The sequence below is a fragment of the Odocoileus virginianus genome, chromosome 3, assembly GCF_023699985.2.
Source record: "Odocoileus virginianus isolate 20LAN1187 ecotype Illinois chromosome 3, Ovbor_1.2, whole genome shotgun sequence".
NCBI lineage: Eukaryota > Metazoa > Chordata > Mammalia > Artiodactyla > Cervidae > Odocoileus > Odocoileus virginianus.
The window spans coordinates 20,372,153-20,395,224 of record NC_069676.1 but is presented as its reverse complement, the minus strand read 5'-3'; the positions used below and the strand labels follow the sequence as shown (position 1 = coordinate 20,395,224).

The 23,072-nt window shown below is 36.8% G+C and overlaps 1 protein-coding gene across 2 annotated transcripts in view; it reads right to left on the bottom strand.

The window, feature by feature from the left end:
- FNIP1 (folliculin interacting protein 1) overlaps positions 1-23,072 on the bottom strand; it is a 131,521-nt gene that overhangs the window by 77,533 nt on the left and 30,916 nt on the right. For both annotated transcript variants that reach the window (XM_020900698.2, XM_020900706.2), the window contains exon 2: positions 2,373-2,499. In XM_020900698.2, the coding sequence (XP_020756357.1) occupies positions 2,373-2,499 (127 nt within the window). The remainder of the gene's footprint in view (positions 1-2,372; positions 2,500-23,072) is intronic.

The following is a 23,072-nucleotide window of genomic DNA, read 5'->3' as shown; positions in this document are numbered from 1 at the left end:
TCACCTCTATGCCTTGTTCAGAAACTGTCCATTCAGATCTTCAGTTCACTTTTCAATTACATTGTTTGTTTTCTGCTATTGAGTTACATGAATTCTTCATGTATATTTGATATTAACCCCTTATCTGATATATGATTTACAAATATTTTCTCCCATTTGGTATGCTGCCTTTTCATTTTGTTGATGGTTTCCTCTGCTGTGTGGAAGCATTTTAGTTTGACATAGTCTCATTTGTTAATTTTCACTCTTGTCATCTTTGCTATCGGTCTCATATTAAAAAAAAATCACTGCAAAGACAATGTCAAGGAGTATACTGGTTTTATTCTAGGAGTTTTATGGTTTTAGGTCTTATATTTATAAGTTCTTTAATCCATTTTGAGTTAGTTTTCGTGTACAGTATTAGAAAGCAATCTAGTTTCATTCTTTTGCATGTGGCTGTCCAGTTTTCCAGCATCATTTATTGAAGACACTGTCCTATCCCACTGTATAGTTCTTGGCTCCTTTGCTGTAAGTTAATTGACCACACATGTGTGAATTTATTTCTGGACTCTCTACCAAAGTGACTTTTTGGAACATAAAGCAGATCCCTACAATGGTTTCCTTCTGCATAGCATATAATCTAAACTTCTAACTCAAAGACCTCTAAGGCCCTAAATACTCTGGGCTCCTATTCTACCTCTCTCCAATTTCATCTCTCAACTAATTTACATACTACTTTACTATCATTCCAGCCAGACTGGTCTTATTTTACATCCTTCAATTCACTGAGCTCCTAAGTCACTCTGTAAAACGCATTTGCTGATTCTACTGAAAGGAATACTCATCTCCTATACTATGCCTTTAATTTCTTCAGATCACAAGTTGAATGTTACTTCCTCACAGAGACCTTCCTTAATACTCCTACATCCAAACTGATAAGAAATAGGCTCCTTCCTGTGGAATCTCTAAAGGATTCTGTATGTTTCTTTCGCAGTTGTTACTGTTGTTGTTGTTCAGTCTCTCAGTTGTGTGTGATCCTTAGCAACCCCATGGCCAAGGACCCCATATAGCACGCCAGGCCTTCCTGTCCTTCACCATCTCCTACAGCTTGTCCAAGTTCATGTCCATTGCATCAGTGATGCCATATAACCATCTCATTCTCTGCTGCTCTTTTCTCCTTTTGCCTTCAATCATTCCCAGCATCAGGGACTTTTCCAATGAGTCGGCTGTTCTCATCAGATGACCCAAATACTGGAGCTTCAGCATCAGTCCTTCCAATGAGTATACAGGGTTGATTTCCCTTTGGGATTATTTATTTTTTCAATCTTTACCTCTGTAAGAATGTCTAACTGCAGGCAACAAGAAAGGTAGAGACAAATCTCCAAGCACCTAATGCTTTGTAGATACTTAGTTATCTGCACAACTAAATATTTTAAGAAAATGTTGCAAATTTTTTTGTCAGACTGAAAAAAAAAATCCAGATAACAGCTAAGAAATCTAAACAAAGCACAATCTAAGAACACAAAATCTCAAGTACAAACTCCCAAGTAGCTGTATGCCTATTAAAAAATAACTCTTTGTCTATTATAAATCAATTCTATTGGTAGAAAAATCTGCTGTTTGCCCATTAAAAAACAACTCTTAAAAAAAAAAAAAACACAACTCTTTGTCTATTATAAGTCAATTCTATTGGTAGAAGAATCTTTCCCAAAGTATTCTGCTTTGAGTTGTTTACTGAAATGTTAGTGAAAATTGTCAATTTAGGGGAGGAGAGAAAGACAGTTCCAGGCTTCCATTTCCAGATTACAGATCCAGGGGATGGAGAGTCCTTATGCCTGAAAGGGTCACAGAAGTAGCAGTAGCAAAATGACAACAATCACTTGCATTTACTTGGATAATTAAGTGAATGGCTATGTACTCCTGCTAAACTAGTTATAAAATATTTTAAAATATGATATGCAAAGTCAACTAATAGACATTCTTGCTACTGCTTCATAGAATGGGAAAATATGATGGACTAGGGCTTAAGATTTAACTTGCTTTGTACCTTCAGACAAATAATGTCACCTCTCTGGTCACACTTTTCACAACTATGTAAGATGGGAGATTTGTACCAGGTCCTGTTTAAGAATCCCTGTAGCTCTAGTCATATCTCACAATACAAGTATATAAGTAACTGTCAAACTAAAATTTTCTCTGGTGCTAGACCAATGCAAATAAGGCAAATATTTTTTCCTTTAAAAATTCTCAAAATCAGTGCTCTAAATTTTAATAACATGCTAAAGATGTTTTATATTGACAAATAAAAAGTACCATAATTGAAGTCTGACTCACTCTTTCTTGAATTAGAATATTTGACATTAAACTTGAACCAAACCAATAACAATGCTCACCGATACTGATATGTCCTCATTTTTTCTCTTAACACTGGAGTCAAACAAGACATTTCTCCCTCGTCTTTCACAGTCTTGATATACAATCAGTCGAATCTGGCTTGGATCAAACTCTGGCAAAGGCCAACTTTAAAGAAAAATAAAGATTCATTAGAATTGCTTTAATAAATATTCCACATAAACACCTGGAAATAAAAACCTATATGATGAAACCCAAAGTTGTACTGCTGCTCAAGATAATACAGAAGATCTTTATATAAAATACTACCATTTCAAAAAAAAAAAAAAAAAAAAAAAAACTACCATTTCGTCTACGGCTGAAAATTTACACCGTTATGGCACTTTAGGTTAAAAGGAAAGAATAGTTGTGGCAAGTATCATTCAGTGTATATAAAATATAGTCATCCCACATGAATCTAAATATAGCTAATAAAAATATGTAAAAACATTTACTATAACGAAAATATATACTTATTTCACAGCATGGACTCAGATGGCATAAGATTAACAATCCTTATTTTTAAATACTTTTGTTACTGTTTCTTTAATATGAAAGTGAAAAAAACAGATCCAGTTTTCAGTTTAAATAACAAAAGCTAATTACTTATAAAACAAAAACAATTTTTAAAAGGTGGTGAACATCCAAATGGGATAGAAATTCCTCATATATAGTTGATATGAGTGAAAATGGCATAATCTTTTTGGAGAATAGGTTTTAAAATATATACACTAATTAGAAAACATCTAGTAAAAATGAAGTTGACCCAGCAATCCTATTCCAGAAAAGTATGCCATTATACAAGAATGTTCAGAGCAGCACTGTTCATATTAGTTGAAAACTGCAAACTATTCATATACTTACCAAAAGAATGGGTAAATATTCATACTATGAAGCACTACATAATAAACATAATGAAAGAACCTCAGTTGCAGGCAAAAACATAGATAGACCATGAGCAAAAGAAAACAATACCACACATACACACAGTAGTGTATTTTGCCATTTACAGAACGATTCAAATCAGGTATTTTATCAAGTGATGCACATTTAGTTTTTATTAAAATTATCAGGAAGACAAAAGAAATGATGGCTTCAAAAGCTTGGAGAGTGGTTACAGCTCAGAGCTAGGTGAGGGTGGTGAGATTTCACCAGGAAGGGACATACCATGAGGACTGGGGCACTGATGATGTTCTATTTTTGACCGGATAATGTTTACACAGATACAGTACCAAAAAGAAAAAAGAAAAATGCTACTGCATTTGTCCTGTGTACTTTTATATAGGCATTGTATTTCACAACTTAAAAAACTAATGGAATGAGTGAGATGAGGAGGAGAGGAAAAGAGAGAAAACAATGAATTGTATGACAGAGATACTAATCTCGTAAACTGCATGCACTACAACTTACAGGACAGCTGCCAAGAAAGAAGAGAACTGTCATTCCAGGAACTGCCTATTGTTAGTCAGGCTAAGAGGTCAATTCCTCACAATCCATCAGTCACAGCTTTTGATTGCTTTCCTTCACTTTCTTAAGAGATCCTTAACCCTAATCCTAGTACTCCCTGGTGGCTCAGTGGTAAAGAATCTGCCCACCAATGCAGGTTCAATCCCTGAGTCAGGAAGATCCCCTAGAGAAGGAAAAGGCAACCCACTCCAGTATTCTTGCCTGAGAAATTCCCCATGGACAGGTGAGCCTGGTGGGCTTACAGTCCATGGGGTTGCACACAGTCGGACACAACTTAGCAACTGAACAACAGCAACAGCAACTCTAACCCTATCAATGAATGTTAAAAAAAAAAATCCATAACTGGCAACATAAAACATCTTCACCCCAATCTTGACAGAAAATATAATTTTAGTTTTCTTCTATTTAATCCTTAGCAAATGTCTATGAATTGATGAAAAACTTACTCTGGACAATCGAACTAAACCAGGGATTCATCCTTAGATCACAATGATTTGCATCCCACTAACAGCTTTTATTAAACTGTGCTTTGATGTTACACAAAGGAAACCACAGAAGGACAGATACAGAAAATCAGGAGGTCAGTCTCAGGAAAACTAAGAAAGAGAAGCACTTTAGAGAGGAAGAAGAAATATCATGGCTGTTACTAAAAAGTATCCACTAGTTTTAGAAACAAAGAAGTCACTGGTGACCATGATAAAGAGACTTCTAAGTACAGGGGTCAGATTGCAGAGATTTGAGGACCTAATAAGGATCGAGAAAATAGAGATTTTAAGACAAATGTCAAAGAAAGTGAGAAAGAAAAGGAATCATGAAATAGAAGACAGCTATTTTGTTATTAAAAAGGATACATGACCATGTTTACATACTGATGACAAAAGTGTGAAGTGGATGGGAGAGGAAGACTGACAAAGTAAGGCGTCTAAGGAAGTGGGTGAGGATAGAATATAGAGTACAAATCAAAGAATTAAGAAAGGATAACCGCTGCATTAGGACAAAAAGAAACGATGGACACAGATAAAGGGAGATTCATAGATATGGGGGAATTCTTATCTAGAAGCCCTATATACTTTCTAAAGCAGGTGAAGGAAAAAAGGACAGGTTGTAAAATGTGGGGACAGCAGACAGCAAAGAGAGCAGTCTTTGTAGCAAAAGAAAATATGCTGACTAGGAAACATAAGATTTCTTGGAAATTATGAAAGTCTACCTGAGACTGAAGGCTATGAAAATATACCAGTCACAAACTACACATTTGGGTCATTTTCTCCAGCAATCATTCGTATTCATGTGCTTGGATTTGGATCAGATTGAGACAACTTGCAATCCACCTTGCAATGCAGGGGACTAGGGTTCAGTCCCTGGTCAGGGAAATAAGACCCCACACACTGTGGAGCAACTAAGCCCTTATAGCACAGCTACTGAGCTGGCGCACTCCTGCCCTCCACAGCTAGAGAGCTGACATGCTGGAACTGTACATTTTAAATGGATGAATTTTATAGTATGTGAAATTTACTTCAATAATAATAAGTTAGAATGCTCTGCTCCTTTTCTTATTTAAGTATTTGTAAAGTATTCTTCCAATGAGTACATGGATTAAACTAGCATATTACACAACCTGAAAAAATAAAACATAGAAACTTCTTTTGAAAAGTTTAAAGGTGTGCCCATCAACTGATGAATGAATAAACAAAATGTTATACCTATCCAACGGAATATTACTTGGCTATAAAAAGCTGCAATATGGCTGACCCTTATAAACATTAAGCCAAGTGAAAGCCAGACACAAAAGGCCATATATCATAAAATTCCATTTATCCCCTCTGACTTGTCCAGAATAGTCAAATCCACTGTGACAGAAAGTAAATTAGTGGCTGCCCAGGAGGGCTGGCAGGGGAGAAGGGAGATAACTGCAATGTATAAGGAGTTCTTTTTTTTTTAACTGAGGTATAGTTGATTTACAATATTATACAAGTTCAAGTGTACAACATACTGATTCACACTTTGTAAAGGTTATTCTCCATTTAGTTTTTATAAAACATTCCTTGTGCTGTACAATATTCCCTTGTAGCTTACTTATTTTATATGTAGTAGTTTGTACCTCTTAATTCCCTACTCCTAATCTTGCCCCTCTCCTTTCCCCACTGGTAATCACTAGATTGTTCTCTATATCTGTGAGTTTATTTTTGTTATATTCAGTAGTATGTTTTATTTTTTACATTCCACATGTAAGTGATATCATATAATATTTGTCTTTCTCTGACTTCATAAGCATGTGGATTGATGAAATGTTCTGGAATATGATAGCAGTGATAGCTGGATAACTGTGTCACTATACTAAAAAACCCATTAGATTGTACACAGTAAAAAGGTAAATTTTACAGTGCATGAAATTTATCTCAACAATAATAAAAAGAGTAAGAATGCTTTCTCATGAACTTACCCAAGCATTTGTAACTCAAAGTGTTCTCTATTAACTCAAAATAAGACTACACAAAAGCTTAAATGCTAAAGCTTCTAGAAACATACAGTATCTATACAATCAAGGGGTGCCAAGAATTCTTATACAAGACACAAAAGTTACTATGCGTAAAAAATTTGATAAATTGGACTTCATTAAAATTTAAAACCTTAACAATAAAAGGCAAAGTTTTTTTAAAAAGGCCAGTCATAAACTGGAAGAAAATATTTACAATATATATAAATGACAAAGGACTTGTAAATAGCCTATACAAAGAACTCCTATAAAGCAGTTAAGATGAACCATTTGTCCAATTTTAAAATGGGTGAGAGGCCTGGGCATTTCAGATGAGGAATTTATGAATGATGAAGGAACAAAGCACGTGGAAAAGATGCTAACAATATTAATTATCAGATAAATGCACATTAAAGCACTTCCACAAAAGACTAGTAACATTTGTTGTTGGTAAAAATATGAGGCACGTGGAATCTTTCACATTGCTGGCAGGAGTGTAAAAAGGTACAACCATTTTAGAAAAATTTTTGGCAGCTATGACCAAGCAATTCTTTTCAAAGATATTTTTACCCAGTAGAAATGAGAACATATGTTCAAAGACAAGTTATGCAGCTATATTCCTAATGGCAAGAAAACTGGGAACACCCCAATGACCATCAAAGGGAAAATGGATAAACAAGCTGTGGTACATTCTTACACTGAAATACCACACAGAAATAACAAGGAATGAGCTACTTACTAGTCATGACACAGATGAACTCTGAAACAATGCTGAGTGAAAAACATCCAGACACAGAAGCATACATATTGGTAATTCCATTTATATGTAGTTACAGACCAGGTAAAACTAATCTGTGGTGATAGAAACCAAAGCAGTGCTTGACCAGGGGCAGGATGGAAGGGAATGGACCAGAAAGCTTTTTGGAGTGACTGAAATGTTCTATATATTTACTGGGGTTGTAGTTACACAGATGCATACATTTTTCAAAATTAATCAAATTATACACTTAAAATGTGTGCTTTTTACATAAATTGTACTTCAATCTTTAAAAAGGAGGATTGCGGGGAAAAACCACTATACATACAGTATATATGCTGAAGTTGAAGCTCCAATACTTTGGTCACCTGATGTTAACAGCTGACTCACTGGAAAAGACCCTGATGCTGGTAAAGACTGAAGGCAGAAGGAGAAGAGGGTGACAGAGGATAAGACGGTTGGATGACATCACCAATTCAATGGGCATGAAATTGGGCAAACTCTGGGAGATGGTGAAGGACAGGAAGGCCTGGTTTCAAAGAGTCAGGAATGACTTGGCAACTGCACACACACACATCACTCACTCATTCACTCACACACACACTCCGACTGCACAAATCGGTGTGCGCGCGCACACACACACACACACACACACACATGCATGCATGCCCGGTGGCTCCGACAGTAAAGGTCTCAAAGAGTCAGACATGACTAGATGACTGCACGGACATGTGCGCGCACACGCACACACACGCACGCTTCCCTGGTTGCTCAGACAGTAAAGAATCTGTCTACAATGCAGGAGACCCAGGTTTGATTCCCGGGTCGGGAAGATCCCCTGAAAAAGGGATTGGCTACCTACACTCCAGTATTCTTGCCTAGAGATTTCCATGGACAGAGGAGCCTGGCAGGTTATAGTCCATGGAGTTGCAAAGAGTCGGACATGACTGAGCAACTGACACTTTCACTTTTCATAGTGTATTTATATTATTTACATTTTAGACATCTCACTAAAAAAGAGAATAAATATTGACCATCCTCAGAATCACAATGCCAGGCCCTGGGAATATTTCTGTGCATTCATTCACTGACTTAAAAGCATTCACTAAGTATGAAAAGAAAAACATGACTGAAAAGATTCACAGTCTAATAGGAAGACATAATTTCATCACTGTGACACAGTCTGTAACTGAGGCAAGATTATAATGTAGACAAGAGGTCTGCATAGGAAGGTCAGGTACGGACTCACTAAGGAACAATAATAAATGATATACAATGGATAATAATAGGTAACAGTTATTATCTACTGTATACCAGTTACTGTCCTAAGGGCATTACATATGTTAATTCATTTACTCTTCAGAGCATCAATTCATCTTCACAACTTCATTCCTATTTTACAGGCAAGGAAAGTAAGGCATAGAGAAATTAAGTAGCCTGCCCAAAATAACATAGCTAAATATACACAGTAACTGGCCAAGTTCAGTTTAGATTCCAGGCACTATGCCTCTGGAATCCATGATCATAACCATTATTCTCTACTATTGATGAAGTATTTAAAGTCTGTATGAGCTTCAAGTTGAGAAGAAGGGTATTCTCTTCCCTGCAAGAAGAAAACATCATACGCTATAATTCTTAGTGACCCTAGCTCTGGAGTGTGCAGTGAAGTACCAAAAGCTGGAAAGGTAGACTGGCGATAGATCAAAACTCAGAACTATTTCACGCAAACACAGAAGGACTTCATTCAGACAATGAGTAAACAGGGTGTTAAAATAACAGTAAGATCATTTGTGTCTTTTAGGAAATCACATTTACAAAAACTTAGAGAACTGACTAGAGAGGAAGGTGTGGAGGTAAGAATAATGCTCTAACCTGAACCAAAAATAATACTGAAGATAGCAAGGGAGGGAATCAGATGTTATTTAGGAGACCAAGAAAGGACTTGGAGACTGGACATGGGGAGTGAGGGAAAAAAAGGATGCCTGACTCTCAGGTTTCAGATTTGATGAAAAGAGAGAAGTAGAGAACTACAGGAGGGAAAGCAAGTTTGGAATAAGGGTGTTTACAGATTTAGTTCAATGGGCCAACGAGATGCTGCAGAAGAAACACCTTTGATATTTTGATGAAGAAATGCTCTGGAGTTCAGGAGAAAGGCTTAGACTAGAGTTCTGGATACAGGAGTTATTGATACATAGTTGGTAGTGAAATTATTCAGGAAGAACATATTAATGGAAAAAAGATACACATAAACAACAAGTTCCTACATGGAACTACATTCAAAATCCTATAATAAATGATAATGGGAAAGAATATGAAAAAGTATGCCTGTATGCGTGTGTGTGTGTGTGTGTAAACTGAATCACTTTGCTATACACCAGAAACCAACACAACATTGTAAGTCAATTCAGTTCAGTTCAGTTCAGCCCGACTCTTTGCGACCCCATGAACTGCAGCACACCAGGGCCCCCTGTCCATCACCAACTTCCGGAGTCCACCCACACCCATGTCCATTGAGTCGGTGATGCCATCCAAGCATCTCATCCTCTGTCGTCCCCTTCTCCTCCTGCCCTCAATCTTTCCCAGCATCAGGGTCTTTTCAAGTGAGTCAGCTCTTCGCATCAGAGGGCCAAAGTATTGGAGTTTCAGCTTCAACATCAGTCGTTCCAATGAACACCCAGGACTGATCTCCTTTAGAATGGACTGGTTGGATCTCCTTGCAGTCCAAGGGACTCTCAAGAGTCTTCTCCAACACCACAGATCAAAAGCATCAATTCTTCGGCACTAAACTTTCTTTATAGTCCAACTCTCACATCCATATATGAACACTGGAAAAACCATAGCCTTGACTAGATGGACCTTTGTTGGCAAAGCGATGTCTCTGCTTTTTAATATGCTGTCTAGGTTGGTCATAACTTCCTTCCAAGGAGTAAGCGTCTTTGAATTTCATGGCTGTAGTCACCATCTGTAGTCATTCTGGAGCCCCAAAAAATAAAGCCAGCCACTGTTTCCACTGCTTCCCCATCTACTTCCCATGAAGTGATGGGACCAGATGCCATGATCTTAGTTTTCTGAATGTTGAGCCTTAAGCCAACTTTTTCACTCTCCTCTTTCACCTTCATCAAGAAGACTATTTAGTTCTTCTCCACTTTCTGCCTTAAGGGTGGTGTCATCTGCATGTCTGAGGTTATTGATGTTTCTCCCGACAATCCTGATTCCAGCTTATGCTTCCTCCCGCCCAGCATTTCTCATGATGTACTCTGCATATAAGTTAAATAAGCAGGGTGACAATATACAGCCTTGACGAACCCCTTTCCCAATTTGGAACCAGTATGTTGTTCCATGTTCAGTTCTAACTGTTGCTTCCTGACCTGCATACAGGTTTCTCAAAAGGCAGGTCAGGTGGTCTAGTATTCCCATCTCCTTAAGAATTTTCCACAGTTTATTCTGATACACAATAAAGTATAATAAATCAATTATACTTCAGTAAAATAAATTTTAAAAATGTTAAAGACAAAGCAAAGAATCAATAAGCTAGAATTTTACAACATAGCAATATCTTTATTTTTCTTTTTTTTTTTTCATTTATCTTTATTAGTTGGAGGCTAATTACTTTACAATATTGTAGTGGGTTTTGTCATATGTTGACATGAATCAGCCATAGAGTTACATGTATTCCCCATCCCGATCCCCCCTCCCACCTCCCTCTCTACCCGATCCCTCTGGGTCTTCCCAGTGCACCAGGCCTGAGCACTTGTCTCATGCATCCAACCTGGGCTGGCAATCTGTTTCACCCTTGATAATATGCATGTTTAGATGCTGTTCTCTTGAAACATCCCACCCTCGCCTTCTCCCACAGAGTCCAAAAGTCTGTTCTGTACATCTGTGTCTCTTTTTCTGTTTTGCATATAGGGTTATCATTACCATCTTTCTAAATTCCATATATATTTGTTAGTATACTGTAATGGTCTTTATCCTTCTGGCTTACCCCACTTTGTATAATGGGCTCCCATTTCATCCATCTCATTAGAACTGACTCAAATGAATTCTTTTTAATGGCTGAGTAATATTCCATGGTGTGTATGTACCACAGCTTCCTTATCCATTCGTCTGCTGGTGGGCATCTAGGTTGCTTCCATGTCCTGGCTATTATAAACAGTGCTGCGATGAACATTGGGGTGCACATGTCTCTTTCAGATCTGGTTTCCTTGGTGTGTATGCCCAGAAGTGGGATTGCTGGGTCATATGGCAGTTCTATTTCCAGTTTTTTAAGGAATCTCCACACTGCTCTCCATAGCAGCTGTACTAGTTTGCATTCCCACCAACAGTGTAAGAGGGTTCCCTTTTCTCCACACCCTCTCCAGCATTTATTGCTTGTAGACTTTTGGATAGCAGCCATCCAGACTGGCATGTAATGGCACCTCATTGTGGTTTTGATTTGCATTTCTCTGATAATGAGTGATGTTGAGCATCTTTTCATGGGTTTGTTAGCCATCTGTATGTCTTCTTTGGGGAAATGTCTGTTTAGTTCTTTGGCCCATTTTTTGATTGGGTCATTTATTTTTCTGGAATTGAGCTGCAAGAGTTGCTTGTATATTTTTGAGATTAATCCTTTGTCTGTTGCTTCATTTGCTATTATTTTCTCCCAATCTGAGGGCTGTCTTTTCACCTTGCTCATAGTTTCCTTTGTTGTGCAAAAGCTTTTAAGTTTCATTAGGTCCCATTTGTTTATTTTTGCTTTTATTTCCAATATTCTGGGAGGTGGGTCATAGAGGATCCTTCTGTGATTTATGTCAGAGAGTGTTTTGCCTATGTTCTCCTCTAGGAGTTTAATAGTTTCTGGTCTTACATTTAGATCTTTAATCCATTTTGAGTTTATTTTTGTGTGTGGTGTTAGAAAGTGTTCTAGTTTCATTCTTTTACAGGTGGTTGACCAGTTTTCCCAGCACCACTTGTTAAAGAGGTTGTCTTTTTTCCATTGTATATCCTTGCCTCCCTTGTCGAATATAAGGTGTCCATAGGTACGTGGATTTATCTCTGGGCTTTCTATTCTGTTCCATTGATCTCTATTTCTGTCTTTGTGCCAGTAGCATACTGTCTTGATGACTGTGTAGAGCCTGAAGTCAGGCAGGTTGATTCCTTCAGTTCCATTCTTCTTTCTCAAGATTACTTTGGCTATTCAAGGTTTTTTGTATTTCCATACAAATTGTGAAATTATTTGTTCTCGTTCTGTGAAAAATACCATTGGTAGCCTAACAGGGACTGTATTGAATCTATAGATTGCTTTGGGTAGTGTAGCCATTTTGACAATATTGATTCTTCCAATCCATGAACACAGTATATTTCTCCATCTGTTTGTGTCCTCTTTGATTTCTTTCATCAGTGTTTTATAGTTTTCTGACATAGCAATATTTTAAGGACAGAAAGTAGAAAATCAGGGAAGATCAGTAAACTCAGACCACAAAAGAGAAAAGAGAAAATCAATGGTAAAACATTATTTCAAAAGTCAAGGAAGATGAAGATGAAAAAAGGAACAGGGCATAGTGCCAAAGGCTGCAAAAAGCCAAAACATTTATAAAGACTACATGCATCCATGGGATTTTGTAATTTGGTGGCCTTTCGTACTCTTGCATGAACCATTTCAGTGCAGAGTTGGAGTCAGGGTAGTTACACAACAATAGCAACTAGAAAAAAGAACTCAAAGTGAGATGGTAAGTATATACTATTCAGAAAGGTTTCCCTTTAAAAGGGGTAGAGACGGGAGAAGGCGAGGGTGGGATGTTTCAAGAGAACAGCATCGAAACAGGTATATTATCTATGGTGAAACAGATCACCAGCCCAGGTTGGATGCATGAGACAAGTGCTCGGGCCTGGTGCACTGGGAAGACCCAGAGGGATCGGGTAGAGAGGGAGGTGGGAGGGGGGATCGGGATGGGGAATACATGTAAATCCATGGCTGATTCATGTCAACATATGACAAAAACCACAATACTGTAAAGTAATTAGCCTCCAACTAGTACAAATAAATGAAAAAAATAAAAAAGAAAAGGGGTAGAGACAAAAATAATGTGACCATACAAATGACCATCTAAACTGTAAAATTTTGAAAGCAAAAGAGGGCCCTAAATGCACAAAAGACACCTGAGATTATCTTGGGCAACCAAGATCTATGGTTACCCCAGATAAGTAGAAGTAGTAGTAAGGCCACAAAAGTCTATTTCTTAAAGGAAAAAGACATATACAAATATATATTATTGTTTGCATTTATGTATGTATGTATCTATTTACCTAAAGAAAAAAGGTACATACTTAAAAGCATGTATTTCCAAACTGAATGGAAGAAATCAGCAAAAGAGTCTAACTGGACAGCTATGTGTAAATCAATGAAATGAGAACATTCCCTCATACCATATAGGGCTTCCCTGGTAGTTCAGACAGTAAAGAATCCACCTGCAATGAAGGTTCAATTCCTGGTGATCAGGAAGATCCCCTGGAGAAGAGAATGACTACCCACTCCAGTGTTCTTGCCTGGAGAATCCAACAAACAAAGGACCCAGGAGGGCTACAGTCCACGGAGTCATTAAGAGTCAGACACGCCTGATGGACTAAGCACACATGTACTCCATACCACATACACTCATAAACTCAAAATGGTTTAATACCTAAATATAAGACATAAAACTAGAACAGAAGAAAAGCTAAACATTCTTTGACACAAACTGAAGCAAAATTTTCTTAGATTAGTCTTCCAAATCAAAAGAAACTAAAGTGAAAATAAACAAATGAAAGTCGCTCAGTTATTTCCGACTCTTTGCGACCCCATGGACCATACGAGTCCATAAAATTCTACAGGCCAGAATAATGGAGTAGGTAGCCATTCCTTTCTTCAGAGGATCTTCCCAACCCAGGGATCAAACCCAGATCTCCCACACTGCAGGAGGATTCTTTACCAGCTGAGCCACCAGGGAAGCCCCAAATGGAGCCTAATCAAACTTAAAAGCTTCTGTACAGTGAAGGAAACAATCAAGAAAACAAAAAGACAGCCTACATAGTGACAGAAAAATACTTGTGAATGATGCAACTGACAAGGAATTATTATCCAAATTACACAAACTCAATCATCTCAATATGGGGGGAAAAAGCCAAAAACCAAACAACTCAATCAACAGACATTTCTTCAAAGAAGACATACATTGCATCAACATGGATGAACCTAGAAATTATAACACTAAGGGAAGCAAGTCAGATACAGAAAGACAAATATCATATCACCCACATGCAGAATCTAATTTTTTTTAATGATACAACTGAAACTATTTACAAAACAGAAGCAAATTTACATATACTGAAAACTAACTTATGGTCACCAAAGGGGACACATTGTGGGGAGAGATGAAATCAGAAGCCTGGAATTAACATACATACACACACTACTAAACACAGAAGCAACAAGGACGCACTGTATATCACTGGGAATTCTACTCTATATTCTATGATAATCTGTATGAGAAAAGAATCTGAAAAAGAATTAATGTATGTGTATGTATGTGAATCACTTTGCTGTACACCTAAAAATATTAATTACACAACACTGAAAATCAACTATATTCCAATAAAATTAAAAATAAATAAATTTACAGGAAAAAATTATTTTAAAAAGACATACAGATGAAAAGATGCTCAACTTCATGAATTATTAGAAAAATGTAAATCAAACAACAAGGAGGTATCACCTCACACCGGTCAGAATGGCCGTCATCAAAAAGTCCTCAAAAAAGAAATGCTGAAAAAAAAAAAAAAAGAAATGCTGGAGAGGGTATAGAGAAAAGGACCCCTCCTACACTACTGATGGCAATATCTACTGGTGCAGCCACTCTGGAAAATGTATGGAGGTTCCTGAAAGAACTAAAAATAGAGCTACCATATAATCCAACAATCCACTCTCCTGGGCATATATCTGAAAAAAAAAAAAAAAAAAACCAAACTCTAATTCAAAAAGATTATTCACCCCAATATTCACAACACCACTATTTACAACAGCTAAGACATGGAAAGACAAAGACTTAAGAATGATCTTTTACTAACGAGAAACTAAATTCTGATATCTAATTCACCATATTCTCCACTTCATCATGTTGACTTCAAAATTTAACTGAAGTCAAAATTTAACTGATTAATCCTCATCATTAAGAGTGATAGCACACTATCACTATTCACAAAAATTGTCTATACACTATAGCAAAGCTATCCTCAGTAAACATATCTGATCTATGTGGTTTTTAACTTTCTGACATTAATTCTACATACCTGAGAACTTAAAACTGCAGTGAAACACTGCAGAAAGGTTAAAATGAGATAAAACAACTGAGAGCCTGTGTCCATGTTGTTCACCTGGGTAACACATATTGAAAAAAGTATTTTTAAGTATTTTTAATCCTACTTTCATAGTAGGATTTATTTAAAACATAAAAACATTGTACTAAATTCACTACTAATTCAAGTTAAGTCATAAATGACTAAGTGGGGACACACAGTTAAGATGTTTACAAAAGCATCAAAAATACTACCTGATAAATTCAGGCATATACCTGTAAAATTTAAGGACAACATCAACTATAAAATAATTGGATTATGATCAATATGCTAATACAATGTCGTTTTTAATTTAAATTTTACTTATATATATGAGATACACAAAAGCATACTGCTCTTCAAACAACTGTATTGAGTTTTCCCATGTAATAAGTATGAGAAATAAGGACACTAAATGACAAAGAGAATAAGACATACATACACCAGAGACTAATATGTAATGTCCATATATTAGACTTTAAAATAATGATTACCACCTGCTCAAAACATTCTCAAGTCCTTCTAATTAATCACCTTAATTCTAATCAACTATTCATAAAATAAGTCTACCTGAAAGCTCAGCATTAAAATTGTTACATCACTAAATTTATAACCAACTTGGGCTGATTTTGATGTTAATAACACTTGAAAATAAAATCTTAGGCTGTATGTTAGTAGCATCTCTATTTCTCTTAAGCAATTCTGCTTTCCAAAATCCCTAAAAACTCCAGTTATGTACAACTGCCAAACCCAGGTTAATAATAGCAATGAACCACATTCATCTGAAACCACAAGACTGTCCCGTGACATACCAAGAAGTCTGAATTAAGTCAAAAGCCCCTCCATGCTGCAATGCTAAAAGGCTTAATTCTAACAACAGGACCATGGGGGACTGGGAACTTTTAAGAAACATACTGCCAATGACAATCTCTATTTCTGAAAAGGTTCATCTACCCAGTTCTGTCATTTCACAAGTGACACCCTGTTCTTTAGTTCCATCAAAGACTGCGATTTTTACAAAAGCATATCATGACTACTTTTCAATTCCTCATCTCTTCTACTAAAAATATGCAATTAAAGAAAATCAACCTAAGTATTCAATAAACCAAGTGCTGTCCTGGCAGCTGGTACAGACTAGGAATGCCAACATGTTTTAAGGGTTCTTTAACTCAACAAAGGCAGGTCCCAGGCAGAGTACTCAGGTGACCCATAGCTAGAACCCAGCTCTTCAACCATCCCCATCTGTGAAGAACTCCAGCTCATTTACTAAACAAGAAAACACAATAGCTCCTCTCTCAACTTCCATGTCCCAACTCTATCATTTCAAACAAGTACACACACACACACACACACACACACACAGCTGAAAGCCACAAGGTTGTGCTCCACCCAGACGACAACCAACCTAAAAAGCAGGCCCTAATGATCACAGACACAGAAAGGTTAATATGAAAATTGGTTCATGAGTCTGAACTCTATGTTAAATTTAGACAGACAAGTCTGACACAAATTACTACCTTTGAATTTATAATCTTCAATACAACTACCAAGTTACATTATTTGGCTGGTTCATGAAATAAAGACATTTCAACTTGCTTTAAAAACACTGTCTTCCACTGAGTTTTTGTACTTTTATATCAGCATGTTCTTCCAGGAAAAAAAAAAAAAACAGAGGGTACATCTGGTGTATTATGCCGATGTGATAAATGCAGTAAGCAATAGAAATGCCTTAATGTAGTGGGCTATTAACCCAAATCCTAGCAGACAATATGCTAAAACCAAATATCATTCCCCACACCCAACATGAAAGAAGCAGAATGAGCTCTGAATCAACCGAACTTGAATTTAAATCCCAATTCAGCCACATACTGACTGTGATCTTAGAAAAGTGTCTTAATTTCTATAGTCCTCAGATTCCCCATCTATTAATATAACAGAGAACTAGCTCTGTGATTAGTATAGGGAGACTGTTTTATCTCAACACTTAAAACACTGTGTCACACATATCAAAATTTCAATAAACACTTGAATTACTGACATTGTTACAAGAAGTGTCTCTTCCATGTTACAAAGGCTTCTTGTCCTAGTTATAAAAATTGTAACTTCCTTTATTTTAATTGCAATAGTTTATAATTCTAATAATCCTGGCACTTGTTAGGATATATAAATATATGGCATAATGGTTCTAGAGTTTCACCACAATTCATCAAACAGAAACTTCTAAAATCCACCTTTCATATGTGGGCGGCAGAGAATGTATGGGAACTCTCTGTATCTTCCACTAAATTTTGCTAGGACATAAAATTGCTCTAAGAACTTAAGTTTATTTTTTTTCAGTTATATTCATATTTTTTCAATTATTTTCCATTATAGATTATAAGATACTGAATAAAGCTCCCTAGCTATACAGTAAACCCCTGTTGCTTGTCTATTTTATAGCAGTGTATGTCTGTTAATTCCATACTCCTAGTTTATCCCCTACCCTTTTCCCTTTGGTAACTGTAAGTTTATTTTCTATGTCTGTGAGTTTGTTTCTGTTTTGTAAATAGATTCACTTGCATTACTTTTTAGATTCCACATAGATATCATACAGTATTTGTCTTTTTCTATCTGACTTACTTCATTTAAAACTTAGGTCTAATTTTAAAAACCCATCCTTGACTGTTGAAGTTAGAAGCCTGCATAGAGACATAAAAGTACACTGAATAATTTTACAGATCTAACCAATCTAACATTTCAGGGTTCATTTACAACAGACTTGTGATACAAATTTGGATTTAACATAATCAGGATATAAGCATGTTTGCTGCAGCACTGAATGTATTAAAAGGAAAAAACAAAAAAGCAACTAAAATGCCATCAAAAAGAGACTTTGATAAACATGCTGCAGTATATTCATTCAGTGGAACACTGTGTAACTGTTTAAAAGCATAAGAGCTGTATAGAAAGATCTCCAAGATAATTTATTACATGAAAAAACAAGGTTCAAAAAGGCATGTATAGCATCAGACTTTCCTCCAAGGAATACAAAATAACTTGATAACTTTCATAATCTTTTTTAACTTTCATAATCTTATGGAAGAACATGATCTGCTTTTCCACTGAAAAGTTTTAGATCAGAAATGAACTACCCAGAAAAAAGTCTGACATCCACCAACTCAAAAACCAGCAAAGTACCGTAACACTAAGAAACAATGGAAGAAAAAGGGCATGTTCCAAAACAGGAAAGCCAATAGTTTCTCTAATGTCAACCTATAAAATCTCTGTTCACCTAGATGCTCAAACAAAAATCCAGAAGTCACCAAGTTCTGTTTATCCCATCTCCTAAATGTCTTGAATCAGATCACTACCACTGGAGACATCCCTGGTGGTCCAGTGGCTGAGAATCCATGCTCTCAATGCAGCGGAGCCAAGGTTCAGTCCCTGGTCAAGGAACTAGATCCCATATGCTGCAACTAAGAGTTCACATGCTGCAAACAAGAGTCAAGATCCTACGTGTCACAATGAAGACTCGGTGCAACCAAATAAATATTTTTTTTTAATGTTCAAAAGATCACCACCATTACCACACTGCCACCATCCTAGTCTGAGCTGCCATAATATCTCACTGCTTAAATTAGTCTCCCAGTCTTGCCTGCTTTCCTCCAGTTTATTCTCCAGTGTACCTAAAGTGGGAAAACCTCAACATGCCACTCACCTACTTAAAAATTCTTGGTTAATAACCTCATTGCTCTCAGGATAAGATCTAACTTTTTAATAGATTTGGCTCTTGCCTATTCTCTCCTCCCACCTCCTATCATATCCACTTAAATCAGTCATTTAAATGACGTTTTCACTTCAACCTTTTTCACTGGGCTTTTTCTTTGGTCTAGTACACTTTTTCTTGCCCTACCCCTATTAGCCTGATTCATTTTCCAGGTTTCAGTTATATGTTTCTTCTCATGAAGAGTATTCCTTGTCATTCCAAACCTCCACCCTTCATCTGGAATAGGTTCCCTTCCCATTTGCCTCCACAGCATCCCTTTCTCTACCTCAACAGAGCTCTAAACTGACATTCTGTACATCCCTCACTCTGGTGCTCAGCAGACTACTGTCATAATTCCCTATTTATTATCTCCATTTCTACTGGACCATAGGCTCTATGAGAATGGGACCATACTTCTCTTGGGCATAGCTGTATTCTAGTGTCTAATACCATGGCTGACATTTAGTAGCCTGTCAATAGGTGAGAGGTAAAGAATTTGCCTGCCATTACAGGAGACACAGGTTTGATCCCTGGGTTGGGAAGATTCCCGGAGGAGGAAATGGCAACCCACTCCAGTACTCTTGCCTGGAAAATCTCACGCAGAAAGGAACTTGGGGGGCTATAGTACATGGGATCGCAAAGATGTGGATGGGACTGTGACTGAGCATGCACACACGTAAAAGGTCAAAACATAAAACTAAACTCAGACAAATTTTTTTTAATCTTGAGATCAGTTTAATGTTAACAAAACATGAAATAGGATTTTATTTATTTATTTTTTAATGAGAATGAAATATCTCAGTACCTATTTGCTTATACTTACTCTGAAGTACACAGTCATTTCAGGGAGTAATGCATTCAGTGTTCTCTCCCAACTCAACCCTCAAAAAGGAGGATAATCATTCTAAACATAATATAAACTGACTATACAAACCTATGAGAGCCTAACAGAATGTTTAACTTTATTTTTTATGTGGATCATTTTTAAAGTCTTTAAAAGTTGTGGGGAGAATCAAATAATATACATGAATGCAATCTATAAATTATTACTTCTGGCTTTGTCTACGTGGGGACACAGCATTCATTCTATAAGAAACCTAGAAAACCAGCGTAATAAAGCCAGAGAAGAACATCCAGAAAGGACTTAACGTGGCAAGTTTAAGACTGAGATCCTGAGAAAGGCCTGCTTGTAAAACTGGCCTTTATCTGGCATCTGAGAACTTGACTAGTAAATAGTTTCCTACATGATGTGAAACTTTTCTCTAAGTGACATGTAGCTTACTTTAACTAAACAACTGTACAAAATGGTTTATGATCAAGACCTGCTTTTCTTTGGTACATGCTTTCAAAGAGGATTTGGTACATGCTGTCAGAGGTTCCTACATGACCAGTATCTAATAAAAACCTTGGATACTATCTGATCAGTCCCCAATAATAGTACATCACTGCTGAAGAATTTAAATGCTTCCTGGGTGACTCCACTGGGAGAGGGTACTTAGAAGTCTGCACCTGGTTTTCTCTGGCCCTTGCTCCAGGTGCCTTCTCCTTTGCTGATTTGTATGAGCTTCATATTCTTTCACTGTAATAAACTTTAGCTCTGAGTTTGACTATATGCTGAGTACTGTGAGTTCTTCTAATTAATCAATGAACCTGGGGTGGTCTTCAGGGCCCCTAGAACAATAAAGAAAATGTATTCACAGAGTAAATACAATGTCTCTCTGTCTGGAATGAGGATACAGCTTGCAACACAAAAACAGAAGAAGTCTTCTTTTGCCCAGTGTCATTAAAAAGCAAAAGCAAAAAGTGGGGAATGTAAATTGATGCAGCCCCTATGGAAAATAGTATTGCAGTTCTTCAAAAAACTAAAATACTAAAAATAAAAAATCACTACCATATGATTCAGCACTCTCACTCCTGGGCATATATCCAAAGAAAATGAAAACACTAGCTCGGCATCTTCCCAGGTTGAACCCACGCCTCCTGCGCTGTAGGCAGTCTTCACCACTGAGCGACCCGGGTAGGCCACCACTGAGCTAGAGACAAAACCCGCCAGTGTCCTTTCCATCTAAGCGTGGCCATGTTACCAAATTCAAGCTAACAGACTCAAGAGGAACTGGCATGTGCGACTTCAAGGCCATCTCCCTGAATACAAACTGTTTCTTCTTCTCTTTGCCCCCTTGATAGCTGGCAAACAGCAACGATTAGTGCAGCCCCTCAGACTCAGAAAGGGAAACCGCAGGACAGAGGCAGGGCTGCCCTAACAGACCCACCAGTCTGGATCACTGGATAACTTCCTGCAACTGCACTGTCTACTGGCCAAAAACTACCTACCTCTTTTTAAAAAATTAATATACATGAAAGAGATTATTTTATTTTACTGTATCTTGCTATCTCTATTATAAACCTTAGCTTACACCCCAATACACAATTAAATAGTCTGGGTCCGAGTCTCACTTTTTAGGCAAATTTTCCCTTTCAGGGGTCAGAATCCCTAGAAGACCACTTTTAATTCTGAAGTTATGACTAGTATACATTGCCCTCTGATATTGATCAAATCAGACTTTTTACTAACAGTGCAATGAGCAGGCAGATCACTATGCTATATTTCAGGAGTATAAATTTACAGAGTAAGCTTCATACTGATGATCATGTACTTAAATATGAGTGTCTTAGGGTAATATAAATTTAGGAATTTTAAAAACATAAGTTCACATAAACACATTTTTTATGAGGAGTATAGCAATTAACTGGTTTCAAAACAGAGAGGCTAAGGTACAAGTCCAAGTTCAGTCATTTATTAGCTGAGTAGGTAAAAATTATAACTATTAATGTAAATAATAATGTATACTTCATGCTATTAAGTATTTAGATAAATAAATTAAATTGTTAAATTTCATAAACATATAAAGCATTTAGTACAATGCCTAGTATACTGTAAATACACAATAAAAAGTGGCTATTCACAGCAACCAGAGAAGAAAAAGAAGTAAAAGGAATCCAGACTGTAAAAGAAGTAAAAGTCTGTTAGCAGATGACATGATTCTTTTTTTTTTTTTCCAATTATTTTTATTAGTTGGAGGCTAATTACTTTACATCATTACAGCAGTTTTTGTCATACATTGAAATGAATTAGCCATGGATTTACATGTATTCCCCATCCCGGTCCCCCCTCCCACCTCCCTCTCCACCCGATCCCTCTGGGTCTTCCCAGTGCACCAGGCCAATAATCATGTCCTGACTGTTTATATTAGCCAGGACATGATTCTTTACATAGAAAATACTAGAGATGCCATCAGAACACTACCAGCATTAATCAATGAATATAGTAAAGGTGCAGGATATAAAGTTAATACACAGAAATCCCTTGGATTCCTATACACTAACAATGAAAAATCAGAAAGACAAATTAAGGAAACAATCCCATTCACTACAAAAATAAAGATACTTAGGGATAAACTTACCTGAAGAGACAAAACACCTGTATGCAGAAAACTATAAGACACTGATGAAAGAAATTAAAGATGACACAAACAGATGGAGAGATATACCATGTTCTTGGGTAGGAAGAATCAATACTGTGAAAATGACTATACTACCCAAAGCAATCTAGAGATTCAATGCATTCCCTATCAAACTACCAATGGTATTTTTCACAGAACTAGAACAAATAATTTCACAATTTTTATGGAAACACAAAAGACCCCAAATAGCCAAAACAATCTTGACAAAGAAGAATGGAACTGGAGGAATCAACCTTCCTGACTTCAGACTTTACTACAAAGCTACAGTCATTAAGACAGTATGGTACTGGCAAAAAAAACAGAAATACAGATAAACTGAACAAGATAGAAACCCTAGAGATTAATCCACACACCTATGGGCACCTTATTTTTGACAAAAGAGGCAAAAAT